The sequence below is a fragment of the Neovison vison genome, chromosome 11, assembly GCF_020171115.1.
Source record: "Neovison vison isolate M4711 chromosome 11, ASM_NN_V1, whole genome shotgun sequence".
Lineage (NCBI taxonomy): Eukaryota > Metazoa > Chordata > Mammalia > Carnivora > Mustelidae > Neogale > Neogale vison.
In genome coordinates, this window is record NC_058101.1 from 68,845,666 (window position 1) to 68,860,311 (window position 14,646).

The following is a 14,646-nucleotide window of genomic DNA, read 5'->3' on the forward strand; positions in this document are numbered from 1 at the left end:
ATTCATGATTTAAAAAAAAAAAACCTCTTAGCAAATTTAGAAGCTAATAAAGGTTCTCTGTTTAAAAGGGACATAGGGCTGCGCGGTGGCTCTGTCAGTTGAGCGTCTGATTCTCGATAGAGGCTCAGGTCGTGATCTCGGGGTCGTGAGATCAAGCTTCATCACATCGGGCTCCACACTGGACATGGAGCCTGCTTAAATTCTCACTCCCTCTGCCTGAGCTTCACCACTCTAAAAATAAATAAAATAGACACAAACACAAATATACACTCAAAGGGTTACGCTTGAATGTTCAAGGCAGCTTTCTTCATAGCAGTCCCACAATGGAAAAAAGCCACAGTGCTTGTTAGCGGTGGTGGGAACAGAAAGTGGTCCATCCACAAGTGGGTACTGCTCAGCAACCAAAATGAACAAAGGACAGAAGCCAGGCACAAGAACTTCATGGTGCATGTCCCACTGGACACACAGTTCTAGAAAAGGCAGATCTGGGACCCCATGGGATGGCCTGTGGCAGGGACTGGTGGCTGGAAGTCTGAGGAGATGGCAGCGTTCTGGGTCAGGAGTGGGGTGTGGTCACAGATGCACCAAAAGACACCAACCACACAGCATGAAAGCTGCGGTGAACTTCAGTGTGTGTAAACTGTTACCTCCATTAAAAAGCGCATTCTAGGGGCACCTGGGTGGCTCAGTGGGTTAAGCCGCTGCCTTCGGCTCAGGTCATGATCTCAGGGTCCTGGGATCGAGTGCCGCATCGGGCTCTCTGCTCAGCAGGGAGCCTGCTTCCTCCTCTCTCTCTGCCTGCCTCTCTTCCTACTTGTGATCTCTGTCAAATAAATAAATAAATAAATTTTTTTTAAAAAAAGCGCATTCTAAAATTTTAAAAAACTACAACAAACATTCCTGGAGGTGAAATTGGAAAAACAAAATAAAAACAAACTCCTACTTTATACCAGGCATCTCCCCTACCCTTATCCCTAAATAATCAGTTCCAGGTGGACGAAGACCAAACGTGAGAGCAAAATTTAAACCTTTGGAAGATACTAGGGCAAATAATCCTCCTGACCTCAGGGGAGGAAAAGATTACAGAATCAAAAAGCACTAACCACAAAGGGAACAACTAATAAAATCAATTACGTTAAAAATAAGTACCTCAGATAATCACAAAACACAAGAGTGGAAATAGTCACACCTGAGACGATGGTCCAGACAGGGCTCCACGAGGCTGCTCTGGGAAGAGAGACTGAGCGGGACCCACCACACTCACACACCTGTGTCCTGCCTGTCCCTGCTTTGGGATGGAGGAGTTTTGACACCATATGGCCCAGAAAGCTACATTATTTGCTCAAAAACATTTGCCAACTCCTGCTCCAAGCAATAAAAGGAACCACAGGCACTTTACAGAAGAGAAAATCCAAATAAGTGTATTTTCAAACATTCAGCTTCATTAGTAACCCTGGAAATGCAAGTTAAAATCCCAATAAGGGGGGCGCCTTGGTGGCTCAGTGGGTTAAGCTGCTGCCTTCGGCTCAGGTCATGATCTCGGGGTCCTGGGATTGAGTCCCGCGTCGGGCTCTCTGCTCGGCAGGGAGCCTGCTTCCCTTCCTCTCTCTCTGCCTGCTTGTTATCTCTCGCTGTCAAATAAATAAATAAAATCTTAAAAAAAAAATCCCAATGAGGGTCTGCCACAGCTGGGCCTCACTGGTGAACACCTCCCTTGTGTCTGCTGGCCCCCCACCCCGACAGACTGCTCTCAGTGAGATCCCGGTGATGAGGACATTACCAACATAAACTATCTGCAGGATCTCCGGTCACTGCCCTGACTGTGGCCAGGCCGACCCCTCCCACGTGGCTCCCTGCTGTGGTTAAGGCAGGGGGGCTGGCTCCATCATGCACTGCACCAGTGCTGGAGCCTTCCAGAAGGGCGGGGTGGCATGTCTCTCCGCCACAAATTTCAGGCCCACCGCAGTCTTGCAGGCAGTCATCCTGTGCAAAAAGGCCCAGGCTCCCTGTGCACTCCTGTGCACAGTGCCCCTAGCCTGGCCCCTCAGCCGCAAGAGCCCGGCTGGGTCACGCCCTCCCTCTGACTCCTGTGAGCGCCCATTGGGGGATGCTTCCCCAGCCCTCCATTCCCGTGGTGCACCAGCACCTCTGTCAGCCTGGTCTGTCTGTTAGGTAAATACACCGGGCTTTTTGCAGTGTGGATGTAATATGCACCTTTACTCAACATGATTTGGAAAGTAAAGAATAACACTAAGGAAAATCCCTACAACCCCAGTCCCCCCAAACGAATTGCTGTCCTTAATGTAATTGTGTATTTCCCTCTGTGGGTATGTCCTTTAATACTTGGAACATGTACATACACACCCTCATTTTTACTGGAAAATGGAAAGCCGCCCTCAGACAACGGATGATGCAATGCCATGGGGCTTTCAGAACCACAAAGCTACCCCAGCTGTCTTCCCACGCCAACACACGCACAGCTTGGGCTCCCCAGCCACCGATGAGCTGTGCACCCTGGCCCAGGGATGCAGCGTGACAGCAGTGCCCCTACTGGTGGGCCTCCCCGGAAGCACATTCCTCGGGGCCAGACCCACCTGCCCTTCCCTCTGTTCCAGCGGCAGCCCAGACCCCCCTCAGGCCCGCCTGCCTGGGGTCCCCAGAATACCTGCCTCCTCCCATAAATCCACAGCCAGCGCGTGTGCTTCGTTTCCCCCACCACGTCTCACGAGAACCTTCAAGTCTCCTGCTCTGTTTCCAGGAAAACTTAATCAGAATCATCAGTACCTGGGGTGCCCGGTGGGCTCTGTTGCTAAGCGTCTGCCTTTGGCCCAGGTCATCATCCTGGGTCCTGGGACTGAGTCCCGCACTGGGCTCCCTGCTCAGCGGGAAGCCTCCTTCTCTCTCTCCCGCTCCCCCTGCCTGTGTTTCCTCTCTTGCTGTCTCTTTCTCTGTCAAATAAATAAATACAATCTTCTAAAAAAAATCATTAACACAAAGTTGATCATAATACTTTAACCTTCACCAAACAGCTTTACTGAGAAATACTTGACAAAACATAAACTACACGTATTTTAGAGAGACGATTCAGCTTCGACGTTCGCCTGGGAAAGGACCAGCCCAGTGGAGATACTGACCCTCACCCCAGAGACCCCGATCTGCCCGGGAACTGCACTGAGGCCATGTGTTCCGGGGGCTGTGTCCGTGGCGTCATATGACTCGGCTCCCCTCACTTGTCCTCTTCTGGGGCTCGCTCACGCAGCACCCACAGCTCGTTCTTATTCTGAGCAGCGTCCACTGCCCTGTTGTTGGCCTGCTCAGCAGCAGACAGAGACCTGGGCTGTTTCCTGTGGGGGTGTCAGGGACTCATGGCCACAGCGTCGTGTGGACAGATGCTCTGGAGTAAACACCGACCAGGGGGCCACATGAGGCTGCTTGACAACTTTTTAAGAAACTGTCAACCTGCTTCCCCTCCCACCCCTAACCACATCCAAGCACCAGCTGCCTGTGCGGGGGTCATACTTTCCTCTCCTCCCTCACCCCAGTCCTGCCCGTTTCTTCCTGAATGCCATGCCCTCTGTCCGCCTTCCATGCCCACGGCCATCCCCTGGACACACCATGGCTCCCATACAGATGGCAGAAGAACCCAGGATGGGCCTCCCTATGCCCACTCTCACCACAAATTCAATCTCGTGGACAAGTCTGAGCAACACATAGAAAAGCAAATCAGACATGTCCTTCCCGCATGAAAGCCTTGAAAGGATCCAGCCATGCCCTCCTGCCATGCTCCCGTCCCATAAGCCCCATCCACATCAGGACTCCACCCACGATCAGTGTCCACATCAGGGCATGTCCATGCCCCTTGACCTCGCCTGCCTCTGGCTGTGTACGCACCATTCCCACCAGCCCGGCCCTCCATCCTCAGGGTATCAGGCTGGCTCCCTGAGCCCTCTGGTCGGGTGATCACAGCACCAAATCTAACGCCGCTGCTATCCTGTCCCCACACTGTCAGCCTCTTCTGGGTGCTGTGCCCAGCCTGCCCCCCCGTGGCACTGTGAACCCCCACAGCAGGGCTCAGGCTGCTCCCTCACTGCTGGCCATGATGTCTGGCAGAGCACCCAGCCCAGAGCTGCCCAATCAACCAGAGAGATTTCTGTCTTCATCCATTTCCACAAGAAAATCACCCAAATGCTGAACTCTGCCCCATGCCCAGTGCCCTCTCCTCCCAAACCAGCCTGCTCCGATTTTGGATGCTTATGTGTCTCCACACCTGCTGTCCCATCTGATGGGCCTTCCTTTTCCTCTCTCCCCCAACTAGAGCACCTGTGTTGGCACATAGTACGTGCTTCAGGAAGAGCCCTACTTTCTGGTGTCTGGTCACTGCAGCTTCTTCTTTATGGCCTCCCTGACTCCACCATCCTGCCTCCCAGGAATCCGGTGCCTCACTAGTCTCCCTGTGGCACCCAGCTAACCCATTCCCTGCATGGTCCAGCTCCCCAGCAGGGCTCTGGCACATGATGGGGCTCGTGCACTCGAGGACAGAATCACCAGGTCCTCAGGCAAGGCCTGCAGGAATGGACACTCCACACATGGGCCAAATACCCAGAATTCACTGCCATCTCAAGACGAACAGAACCGTATCATAAATGTGCCTTGCTGGGACATTGAAGTCAGGTTAAGATAATGAAAGAAAGTGAAACTTTAGATGTGTTTCTATGTGGCTACGTACTTCACAAAAGCTTTTTAAAAATATAATGAATAACAAAAAACTGCTTTGAATTCAGACTCTGAAAAGTGTTCATGACTCAAAGGACAGTGAAGTCCCTGCTCCATCATCTCCCCTAACTTGGACCTGACACCCTACCCCCACCCCTAGGTCACCAAGGTCTCAGCCCTGGAAAAAGCTGAGGACTGCCTCCCCAGGCTTGTCCTTGCTTCCCCACTCAGGGATGCCACAGGCCACCACCCACAGCTGCTCTTCCCATCACTGGGTGTTCTGAGGACAACAGGATGCCTAATGTGTTAAATGAGTGACTAGGAATTCACTGATATGGCAGACTGATGACCATGTCCCTTGCTGAATTTACTCCCAATCTTCACTTCTTAAATTAAGGGTTTATATACATTTGGAAGTCAGTGATCTGAGATACAGTCCCCAGGGTGGGCTTCCAGGCGCCTGTCCCTTGAGCCCAGCCCACCCACTTTCAGTCACATCCCACTGGCCTCTCACTTCCATGTTTAGGCCACTCAATGCTCCCTGACCCCAAATTCAGACTAACCACCTGTGATCCACTTGGAAAGCTGGCATCTCCAAGTGTGTAGTCTGGATTTCCTGTCCACACCGGCTCATCCCATCTGCGGCTTCTCACTTACTTGGCACCCATGTGTAAGAGGTAAGGACAACTATACCCCTCACACTTACCCTACTGGACTGTGTTCAGGCACACCAAGCCACACTCATCCCGATGCAGCTCCCAGGAATTCCGAGTCTGAGCAGGTGGCTTTGTGGTATAAAACTCTCCAAGGGCCCAGGGAAAGCCTGAGCCTTCCAGTGGCCACTGAGGCCCCAAGCCACCCCTCTCACTCCACTCTGGCCATGGTGGATTCCTTGCTAGTTCTAGAACATTCTAGATGTACTCCCACCTCATGGCCCTTGCACCTACTGTAGCTGGAACATCGTCTCTCAGGTGGATACACGGGAACTACCCTACTACCTCCATCAAGCCTTTTATCAAATGTCATCTATCCAGCAACGCCTTTAGGGACCATCTTGTTGACAATTACATGCCCAGTGTGCACACACCACAAATTTAAGATATTACCCTCGAATTTATAATACACCTATTTATGTTACTGCCCATCTCCCTATACTATAATGCCAGCCATGTGACTGGAGCTATTAAAATTTCAATAAAAAGGTTATATGATAAAGTAGAGAAAATCTTCTCAAAGAGTAGATTAAGATAAGAAATGGAAAAGATCCAACATCCAACCAACAGGTGTTTTAGAAAAAACAGAAAACCGAGATAAGGAGATTTCAAATATACTTTAATATTTTATTTCTTAAGCTGGGTAATAAGTACACAGGTGTTCATTGTATCTTTCTCTATGCTCATTTGTAGGTAGTATTTCATGATTTGGGAAAAATTATTCAAGTATTTCCCCAGCTGGAAGAACCATCAGATCACAAAGGCCTGAGTGCCTGACACAGTGAGGGAAAATCCCCACATCTAACCAAGTCCTGGAAGCGAAAGACATCAAGGGTACAAGAAAGGGTCCTACAGGTTCTGGGAGGAAAGGAGCTCACAGTGGAGTGGGACTCAGCACCAGACTTTTCATCAGCAACAGTGAATCCTACCAGCAAAAGAAGTAATTCTTCCCAAGTTCTGAGGAAAAGAGACTTTCATGTGGAATTCTACATCCAGCCAAACTATCAACCAAGTATGGATGGAAGCCATGGTGTTTTCCGACGTCTCAGGAAAGGTGCTCAAATACTCATCCCAGGCATGCCTATGGAGACAACAAGTGTGCTCACATGTTATCACAGGCCTTGTGCTCAGGGAGCTCCCATTCCAGCTGGTGACGAGACATGACAAACTCATCAGCAAAGAGTGATGAGCACCGTGAAGAAAGCAGAGGAAGGCAGCGAAGCAGAGGAAACAGGTGGAGGGGCTGCTTTAGACAGTGACCAGAGGAGAGCCGGTGCGGAGGAACATCTGACCTTGGACCCGGAGGGAGGGGGTCAGAGCAGCAGGCACCCCACCGACGGGGCAAGGGGCCCCCGAAGTGCAAGAGGATCACTTTGCGGCCGGCTGGCCTGGAGGACGAGGCATCCACACGGGACAGGGGGACGAGGACAGAGGGCCAAGGAGGGCACGAGCTCAGACACGATCCTTGAGAATTTGGAACAGGAGACAGTAATGTCAGATAATGTCAGGAAAGAGGGAAGGTGAGATTAGAACTCAACCGTAAAACAGATCATTATATAATCATACCCATTTTAACTCCCAGATCCAACCCCTGGAGATGAAAAACATGTTGTGGAAAGGGGCTGCAGGACCCCAGGACTCTTCCAGTAGCAGCCAACTGATGAGTTGGCTCTGCTGCAGACATGCAACCCCCTTCATGAAAAAGGCCAACTCAGGATAGAAACAAGAGCCCAGAGGGCGAAGCACAGAACAAGCGGGCTCACCCTGAGCTCAAAACCTAATCAAGAATCCCAATGGGGCATCCCCACCGGATTTCAGAACTGCTTTGGGCCTATGACTCCCTGCTATGTCCACTCCTCCATTCTCAACTGGTAATCTACACCTGTCTTGCTGGGGGGTGAGGGTGGGGTGCTGGGAAGGCGATCTGTCTCACTTGGTTCACAAGTGTCCAGGAGTAGCAGCCAGTGGACTGCACCAAGCAGGTGATCCAGAGGATGCGATTCCAGAACTCTGTGGTTCAGGCAAGTCTGGGACTCTGAGCTGGTGCTACCGTGGGACAAGACCCTGGGGAACCTCAGAAGAGGGACAGGTGTATTTGGCATTTGGGAGGATATGAATTTGGGGGCAGCAGGACTATGGCAGACAGAATCCTGAGATGGCCATGAGATTCTGGGTCCTGGCATACTTCAGTCTCCCACCTTACTAACCCTAGGTACTGCTGCAAAGGGATTTTTGAGGATGTAATTAGGGTTCCAAATCAGCTGACCTTAAAACAGTGTAAGCCAAATAGCACGGTCATTCAAAGCAGAGTTTTCTCCAGCTCACAGGAGAAGAGCAGGACAGAGGGGCAAGTCCTACCGGCCCGGCAGAAAGCAACTTGCTGTCAACTACCCACAGTCCTTGGAAGAGGAACTGTGGGGCCTCTAGGAGCTGAGGGCAGCCCCTAACTGATGGCCTGCAACAAAGCAGAACCTCAGTCCAACAACCACAGGAGGTGGGTGAGTGAGCTCAGAAGATGACCCGAGTCCCAGATGAGAGCCTCAGCCCAGCACGTGGATTTCAGCCTCTGAGGCCTTGGGCAGAAGAGCAGCCACACTGTGCTAGACTTCCAACCCATGGAACTGGGACTAGTAAGCCAGTGTCCTTTTAAGCCACTAATTTTGAGGCAAGTTGTTATGCAGTGTTAGAAAATTAATGTAACTGTATTTAAAGACATGGAGTTAAATAGCCGAAGAAAGGGCCAGTTTCCCAAGCATGTAAAACAGAGTGACCACAAGCTCTGGGGACATTTTCATTTGGCAACTATTCTCCCAATTCTAGAGACAAGGAACAGGTTAATAAACAAGTGGCAGAAGCTGCAGCCCCTTGGTCTGGACTGAACTGTGCCCACCTCAAATTCCTGTGTTGGCGCCCTAAGCCATGCCCCAAGACGGAGCATCTGGGCAACATGGTCAGATGTGTAAGGATGGGCCCGGATGCGATTAGCGTCCGTGCAAGAGGTGCTAGAAGAGGGCTTCCACCGCCAGGAGGCAGCCGGCCTGCACCCCAAGCCACATCGACTGGCACCTTGGCTTTTGGCTTCAGCCCCCAGGACAGTGAGAAATAAATGCCTGCTGCTTAAACCACTCCGTCTATGACGTTCTGCTGTGGTGGCTGACTAAGACACCTCCCTTGTGGTTTCTGATTCTTTGTCGCCAGGCTGCCTTTAACAAAAGATTGGGGGAAACCAACTGCCTCTAGCCATTCCTGTCTCTACAGTAAGAAAGGCACTTACTTTAGGGTAAAGAAATGTTACTTGTCAGCAAAATTCCTATTTCCATTAGCAATTTCAAACCCTTTCCATGCACTGAACTCTCTACAAAGTCTGCTTAAAGCATTGGCACAGAGGAGCAGGGCTTGCCCATGTGCCTGTGAGGAAGGATGAAATGGCCAGAGGCTGCGTCCCCATCAGAAATGGGACAGGAAGGGCCTGGCTGAGTTTCCCATGGCAGGACACTGGGAACTGTGGCCCCAGAAGCGTGGCTGGCAGGACTGACCCAAGTAACAGGACCTGACTGGGTGTCCCCGATGGCGCAACGTGAAGCACTCATTGGCCCCTGCGAAGGCATCTCCCAGACCTGCAGCCTGACTTGGCCTCTCCCCCATTCCTTCAGTTCAGAGTACACAAGGACAACAAAGGTGGATGACATCGTAAGTGAAGAATCGGAAAAATCCAGGTGTGACACACAGCCTGCAAAAGTCAACCTTGTGGAGGGCAAGAGGGAAACCTGAGAAGACACAGGGGCTATGACCCCCAGTGCCACCCAGGGAACCCATCTACGCCTCATCCAGGGCGCAGGACACCCTGTGCCATCTCAGGACCCTGCCTGGATCTGGTTGGGGAAAACGCCACAGAAGACATTCCTGAGACAAGTCAGGAGATTGGAAAATGAACAGAAAATTAGCTAGTATGTGAACCGAGTGCCCATTTCTCAGGTGTGAGAATGACACTGTGGTTGTGCGGAGACATCTCCATCCTGATCCCATGACCCATAGGCCCAGAATTACTGAAGGGATTGGGAGGTAGCTACTTTCAGATGATTCAGTGACAATAAATATTTAGAAAAAAGAGATAAAGCAAACACGGCAAAGCATAAAAAATTGCTAGATCAGGGTGGGGTATAGAATCCTTTCCGTTTTCCTCCACTGTGTTTTTTTCTGAAATAAAAATGGAAAGGCTGACCCTTCTCTGCTCCTCACATCCCAGCCACGGCCTGCATCTGTTTCCTCCCAGGCACACAGGGTGATCAGAGAGAGCAGACGTGGGATGGCTTTAAGAACCAGATGAGCTGACACACACAGTATCTCCAAGACAGGGCCACACAAGGTGTGAATGAAGATCAGACTTCAATTCTTTGTTGCGCATCTAACACTGGCCAGGCCCTGCTGAGCATCACTACTTTCTGCCCCCATAAAACCCACAGTTAGCAGGGGCTTCAAAGAAGAACGCAGACAGCTTTCTACTGTTGGCATATTTCTTGCTAAACATCTGGAATACGTTAACAGCATGTAGCGTTAACAGCATGTAGCAAAGTCCAGTGAATACTGATTCATTTGCAAAATAATCCAATTAACTTCCACTCTCCACGTTCACCTGAATGTAAGAAGTTCTCTTCAAAAAAGCAATCAACCCCACAATTAGTTTTTAAGGATATATTTTCTAGCCCATTTTATTTTTTATCAATGAGTTTTGCTTAATTTAACAGACAGTTCTGAAGATGTGCCTAAGCAAGGCTCACACCTTAACTCTCTCATCATGTGTTAAGCATTTCATTATTGTTGTCCTTTGGCCTTCAGAGAATTCAGTTCTGTAGGGAGGAACATGGCAGATCAGAAAAGATACGCTTATTATTTTTAGAGGTCTTACTTCTTAAAATTTAATGATAAACTATCAACTTGTAGAGCAGTATAGTTCCATTTTTTGAAGCACAATGAATTGGGCAGCAATTTCTGTACTACAAACAGCAAATATCTTAAGGGTAGTAAGAAACTGTCTCCAAACCTCAACATATTTCAATAGTAAAATTACATTTTCAATTTCAAATTCGATTCTGACCAATAAGTAAATAGCTTCAAATGAAATAATAAATCCTGGCATTCGAGAAAGCATAAGTATAAACCAAAATAAACCTTCCTTTATAATTCAACCTAACAACTCAAGTAAGTAATTCCAATCACTGGCAACAGGCCCCTTCCTCCCACTAGTAAGACCTGGACCCCAGCAGGTCCAGAAAGAACTGGGCAGCAGGAGGGGACACATCCCTCTGCAGAGGGCTTCCACAGTGCACTTTACAGCCCTCACTCCAGCCCCCGCATGGGGTGCCAGAGAGAGGCATGGCACCAGAGTCCATGAGCTCCAAGGAGCCACAGGCCCTGAGCACTGAGGCCCTTACATTCTGGCTCCTGGAGCATGATTTCTTTACGAGCGTCAAATATCTAAAATGTCTCAGGATCTTACTCCTGAAAAACTTTTTACAAAGGTCAGTTTATAATTCCTGGAGCAAAATCTCGAGCAGGACTAAAATGATGCTCTGGAAACACTGAAATCATTGAACTTGAAGCTATCCAAGAATTCTACAGCACTCAATTTAATTTGCAGGGTTGGCAGGGGAGTTGCTTATGGTTTGTCCCAGGTGTAATTCCCAAGCATCTTCCCTATTTATAACTCATCTTCCCTCCCTGTGTAAGTTCCAGTGGCTGTGGTCATTATGGTGACATCAGAGGAACCTATACAATCAAAGAGAGCTGAGTTGTTGCAACCTTCTACTGAATGCACTGTTCTCTATCCAATTCTGCTAATTGACTTGCGGGTATTTCTCAAGTACAGGCCCTATATGAGCTGAAATCTGCTAAGTGACAAGCATTAAGATGGCCACAGTGACCATCACCCCCACGCCCAGTACACACACTCTAAGCCTAACCCTAATCCAGTGACGAGGTTCTAACAAACAGAATATGGCAAAAGGGATGGGATGTCCAAGCCAAGATTAGGTCTCGAAGACTGTGGCCTTCTTGCTTGCTCTCTTTTGTGCACTGGCTCCCTCTGACTTGCCCTATCAAGAGCCCCAGTGGCCGAGCAAGCAGGCCTGGAAGCACAAACACACAGTCAAACCTTCAGATGAGACCACAGCTCCAGCCAGCACTCTGAAGGCAGTCTTATGAGACTCTGAGCCAGAGGACTCAGCTAAGCAGTGCCTGGATTCCTGATCCACAGAAATGGTAAAATAATTAACTAATGTTTTAAGGCACTAAGTTTTGGGGTAATTTGTTGGGCAGCAATATATAAATAATGCAACCATGCAGGACTATCACACCTTTAAAAATGCAAAAATAAGAAATTAACCTAACCAAAGCTGAATGCCCAATTTGGCAAGTCTTTTCCAAAACTTCAGAAAACAAATTAAGTTTTAAAAAAGGTACAGAAGTACAACAACAACAAAAAAATCAGAAGGAAGTGTTGAGTAAGAAGGTCCCAAATGTGGTTACATTTGGCGAATAAAGTTCCTAAGCTGGACTATTTGGGGACTCCATTTGCTTTAGATTTGGTCTTATATGCCAATCTGAAAACCTAAATGGGTCTTCTCCCAAGTAACCAGGCAGTAAAGTTGTGGCACAAAGTGAAATACTGAACTGACCAGTTCAAGTGTCTCTTTCGGGAGTTCATAGAGCTCAGAGTGTTAGATTTTTATCTCATCCTACTGCCCAATCTCTGGATCAGTTTGCAAGCCTAACACACACTGATCTTTCTACAAGTATTCCTGCCTTTCACCATTCATTCACACACTCACTTCTTCATTTAATAATTGTGCGCTACCTGCTGACCTCACACCAGGCAGCCAGTTCTGGGAGCTGAGCTGGACAATGCCCTTGCCCTCCTGGGCTTTTCATTCTCTCAAACTCCTCCAGCATTATCTTATTGGACGCACTCTGGAGCCAGTCCCCAGTCAAAGAGTAGCACATACCACACCCTACTTTTTCATCAGCACTTTCAAATTAAAGGAGAACACAGGCTAGTTTTAGATGAAAGTGTCATTCAAAGGTTTCAGAGAAGCAAAGACCCCCATTGTTAGGTCCTTTAATATTTTCCTTTCCTGGAGTGGAGAAGGTGCCTAATTCACTCACCTGATATATATGCTCATCGGCTCCAACTTTCCTGCCCTGGGCCAGCGCCCCCAAAACACTTTCCTAGGCTTCCAACACTCCTGGTTGGACCCACCCCTCCTGGACCTTCCTGGACACCTGTGAAAGGACATCCTGAGGATGGAGGGCACACCTACACAACCATATGACCTCCACCAGTGGAGGGAGAGAAGGGCTGGAGTGGTTGAAGGTAATGAACACTGACCACATAGCCAAGGCAAAAGACAGTAGCCCGGTGTAGGTGCTGAAGAATAGGGTAGGGGACAGCTTTCTGGATCTGGGGAGTGAGCACAGTGCTGGCTTGAGTTCGGACTAGGAGCTCCACTTGAATCCCTATAGGTATGAGGATGGGTCCCCACCCTGCCTCACATGTGCCCCTGGGGCCCAGCCAGGCAGCATCTGCTGAAGGCCAGAAGGTCTGTAGGCCTGGCCCAGGTGCTCCTAACATCAGGGTGCTCGGGGGCCTCAGAGGGACTTGCACTGTAGGGCTCAGGTGACCAGGATCCCCAATGCTCCCAAGCCTTCACAGCAGGTGGATCCGGTTGCGTAGAATGGACACGTTAAGGGCCCCTGCCCTAGGGGTCCAACCTTCTGGAAGGCTGGCTTGGGGTTCCAGCATCCCATATAGTTCACTCTTGGGGTCTGGGTGATTTCTATCTACTTATTCAGGAGTTCAGGCCTTCTGAGGGTCCTGTCTCCAAGTTCTAGCTCTTGTCAGGGTCCTGGCCCTCCTGGAGAGCCTAGCTTCTTCAAGGTCCTGCCCCAGCAACCAGATGTTCTCAAATGACCTACCTGGGGCCCTGGTCATCCCCGGAGCCTATAGCATGGGATGAACCCTCCTCCATAAGGTACGGTCCCAGGGTCCTGGCCTCCCTCTCGGAAGGGGCTGTATCAGGGCCTCAGAAGTGCTCACAGGACTGTTCCAGGATCCCAGCCCTCTTTGGGGCCAGTCTTGGTGTCCTGGCCCTCCTCAGTGACCCAGCCCAGGGCTCCAGTCCTCCTTGGGTCCTGCCAGATCCTGGGGTCTGGCCCTCCTCAGTGACCTATCTCAGAGTCCAGCCCTCTCTGGCTCCTGTCCGTTCTCAAGGTCCCAGTCCTCCTTGGTGACCCGTACTGGGGTTGGACCCTCCTGGATGACCCATCCCAGGGCTGGACTCTCCTCGGTGACCTATGTCAGGGTCCGGCGCTTCCTGTCTGGTGGGTTTGGGGTCTAGCCCTCCTCCGTGAACCGTTTCAGGGTCTGGCCTTCCCAGCTGGCCCGTCCCGGGGTCCGGTTCTCTCCGGTCCCTCCCAGATGACCCGTCCCGGGGTCCGGCCCTTCCCCGTGACCTGTCCCGGGTCCCGGCCCCGTGGGTCCGGCCAGTGCCCGGAGCATGCCGAGCCATGTCGGGGCTCCGCGGGCAGGACCGACGAGGGGCGCAAGGGCGCGGGCCGGGGTTCCGAGCCTTCCGGGCCCGCACACCGGCCGAGGCCGCGGCCTGAGGAGCGGGCGCCGCGGGCCAGGCCAGGCGGGGCGCGGACTCACTGACCTGCCGTCTCGGCTGCGGGCGAGCTGGGCGCACGCGGGGGCAGCGTCGGGAGTGGGGGGGGCGCCGCTCCCTCCGGGTCCCCCCCAAGAGCAGGAGAAAAAAACCCGTCCGGAGTTTAAAACAAAGAGGCGGAAATGCCCGAACGGAGCCGAGCGGCGAGTCGGGGGCGCCGCGCATAGAGCATGCGCGTTGCGCGGCCCGGCTCCCACCCCGCAGCCGGGAGGGGGCGGGGCCATTAGGGGGCGGGGCCCGAAGGCGCGGCCGGGGCGTGGTCACAGGCGCAGGCGCTTTGCGCAAGGCTCCACCGAGGGAGCAGGAGCTGCGACGGTGCCGGGGGCGGGGCTCGCAGAGGAGGCGGGGGATTGCGGGGGCGGGACTGGAGGGGGCGTGGTCCGCGGGTGCTGCGCAGGAGTTGGGGGAGCGTCCTGCTGCACACAGGACTCAGTAAGCAGCCGGCGCTGAAGCTAGCGCGTGGGTCGGGACGTTCTTGTGGCAGAGTCGGTCTTGTTCTT

General features: G+C 51.3%; 1 protein-coding gene across 2 annotated transcripts in view; it reads right to left on the minus strand.

Moving 5' to 3' along the window:
• Positions 1 to 14,311, minus strand: part of PCGF3 (polycomb group ring finger 3) — a 52,672-nt gene extending 38,361 nt beyond the window's left edge. The window contains exon 1 of one of the 2 annotated variants that reach the window (XM_044268000.1): positions 14,135 to 14,311. In XM_044268000.1, coding sequence (XP_044123935.1) covers positions 14,135 to 14,311 — 177 coding nt within the window. The remainder of the gene's footprint in view (positions 1 to 14,134) is intronic. The other variant, XM_044268001.1, reaches the window with a different exon arrangement.
• Between the last annotated feature and the right edge of the window lie 335 nt (positions 14,312 to 14,646).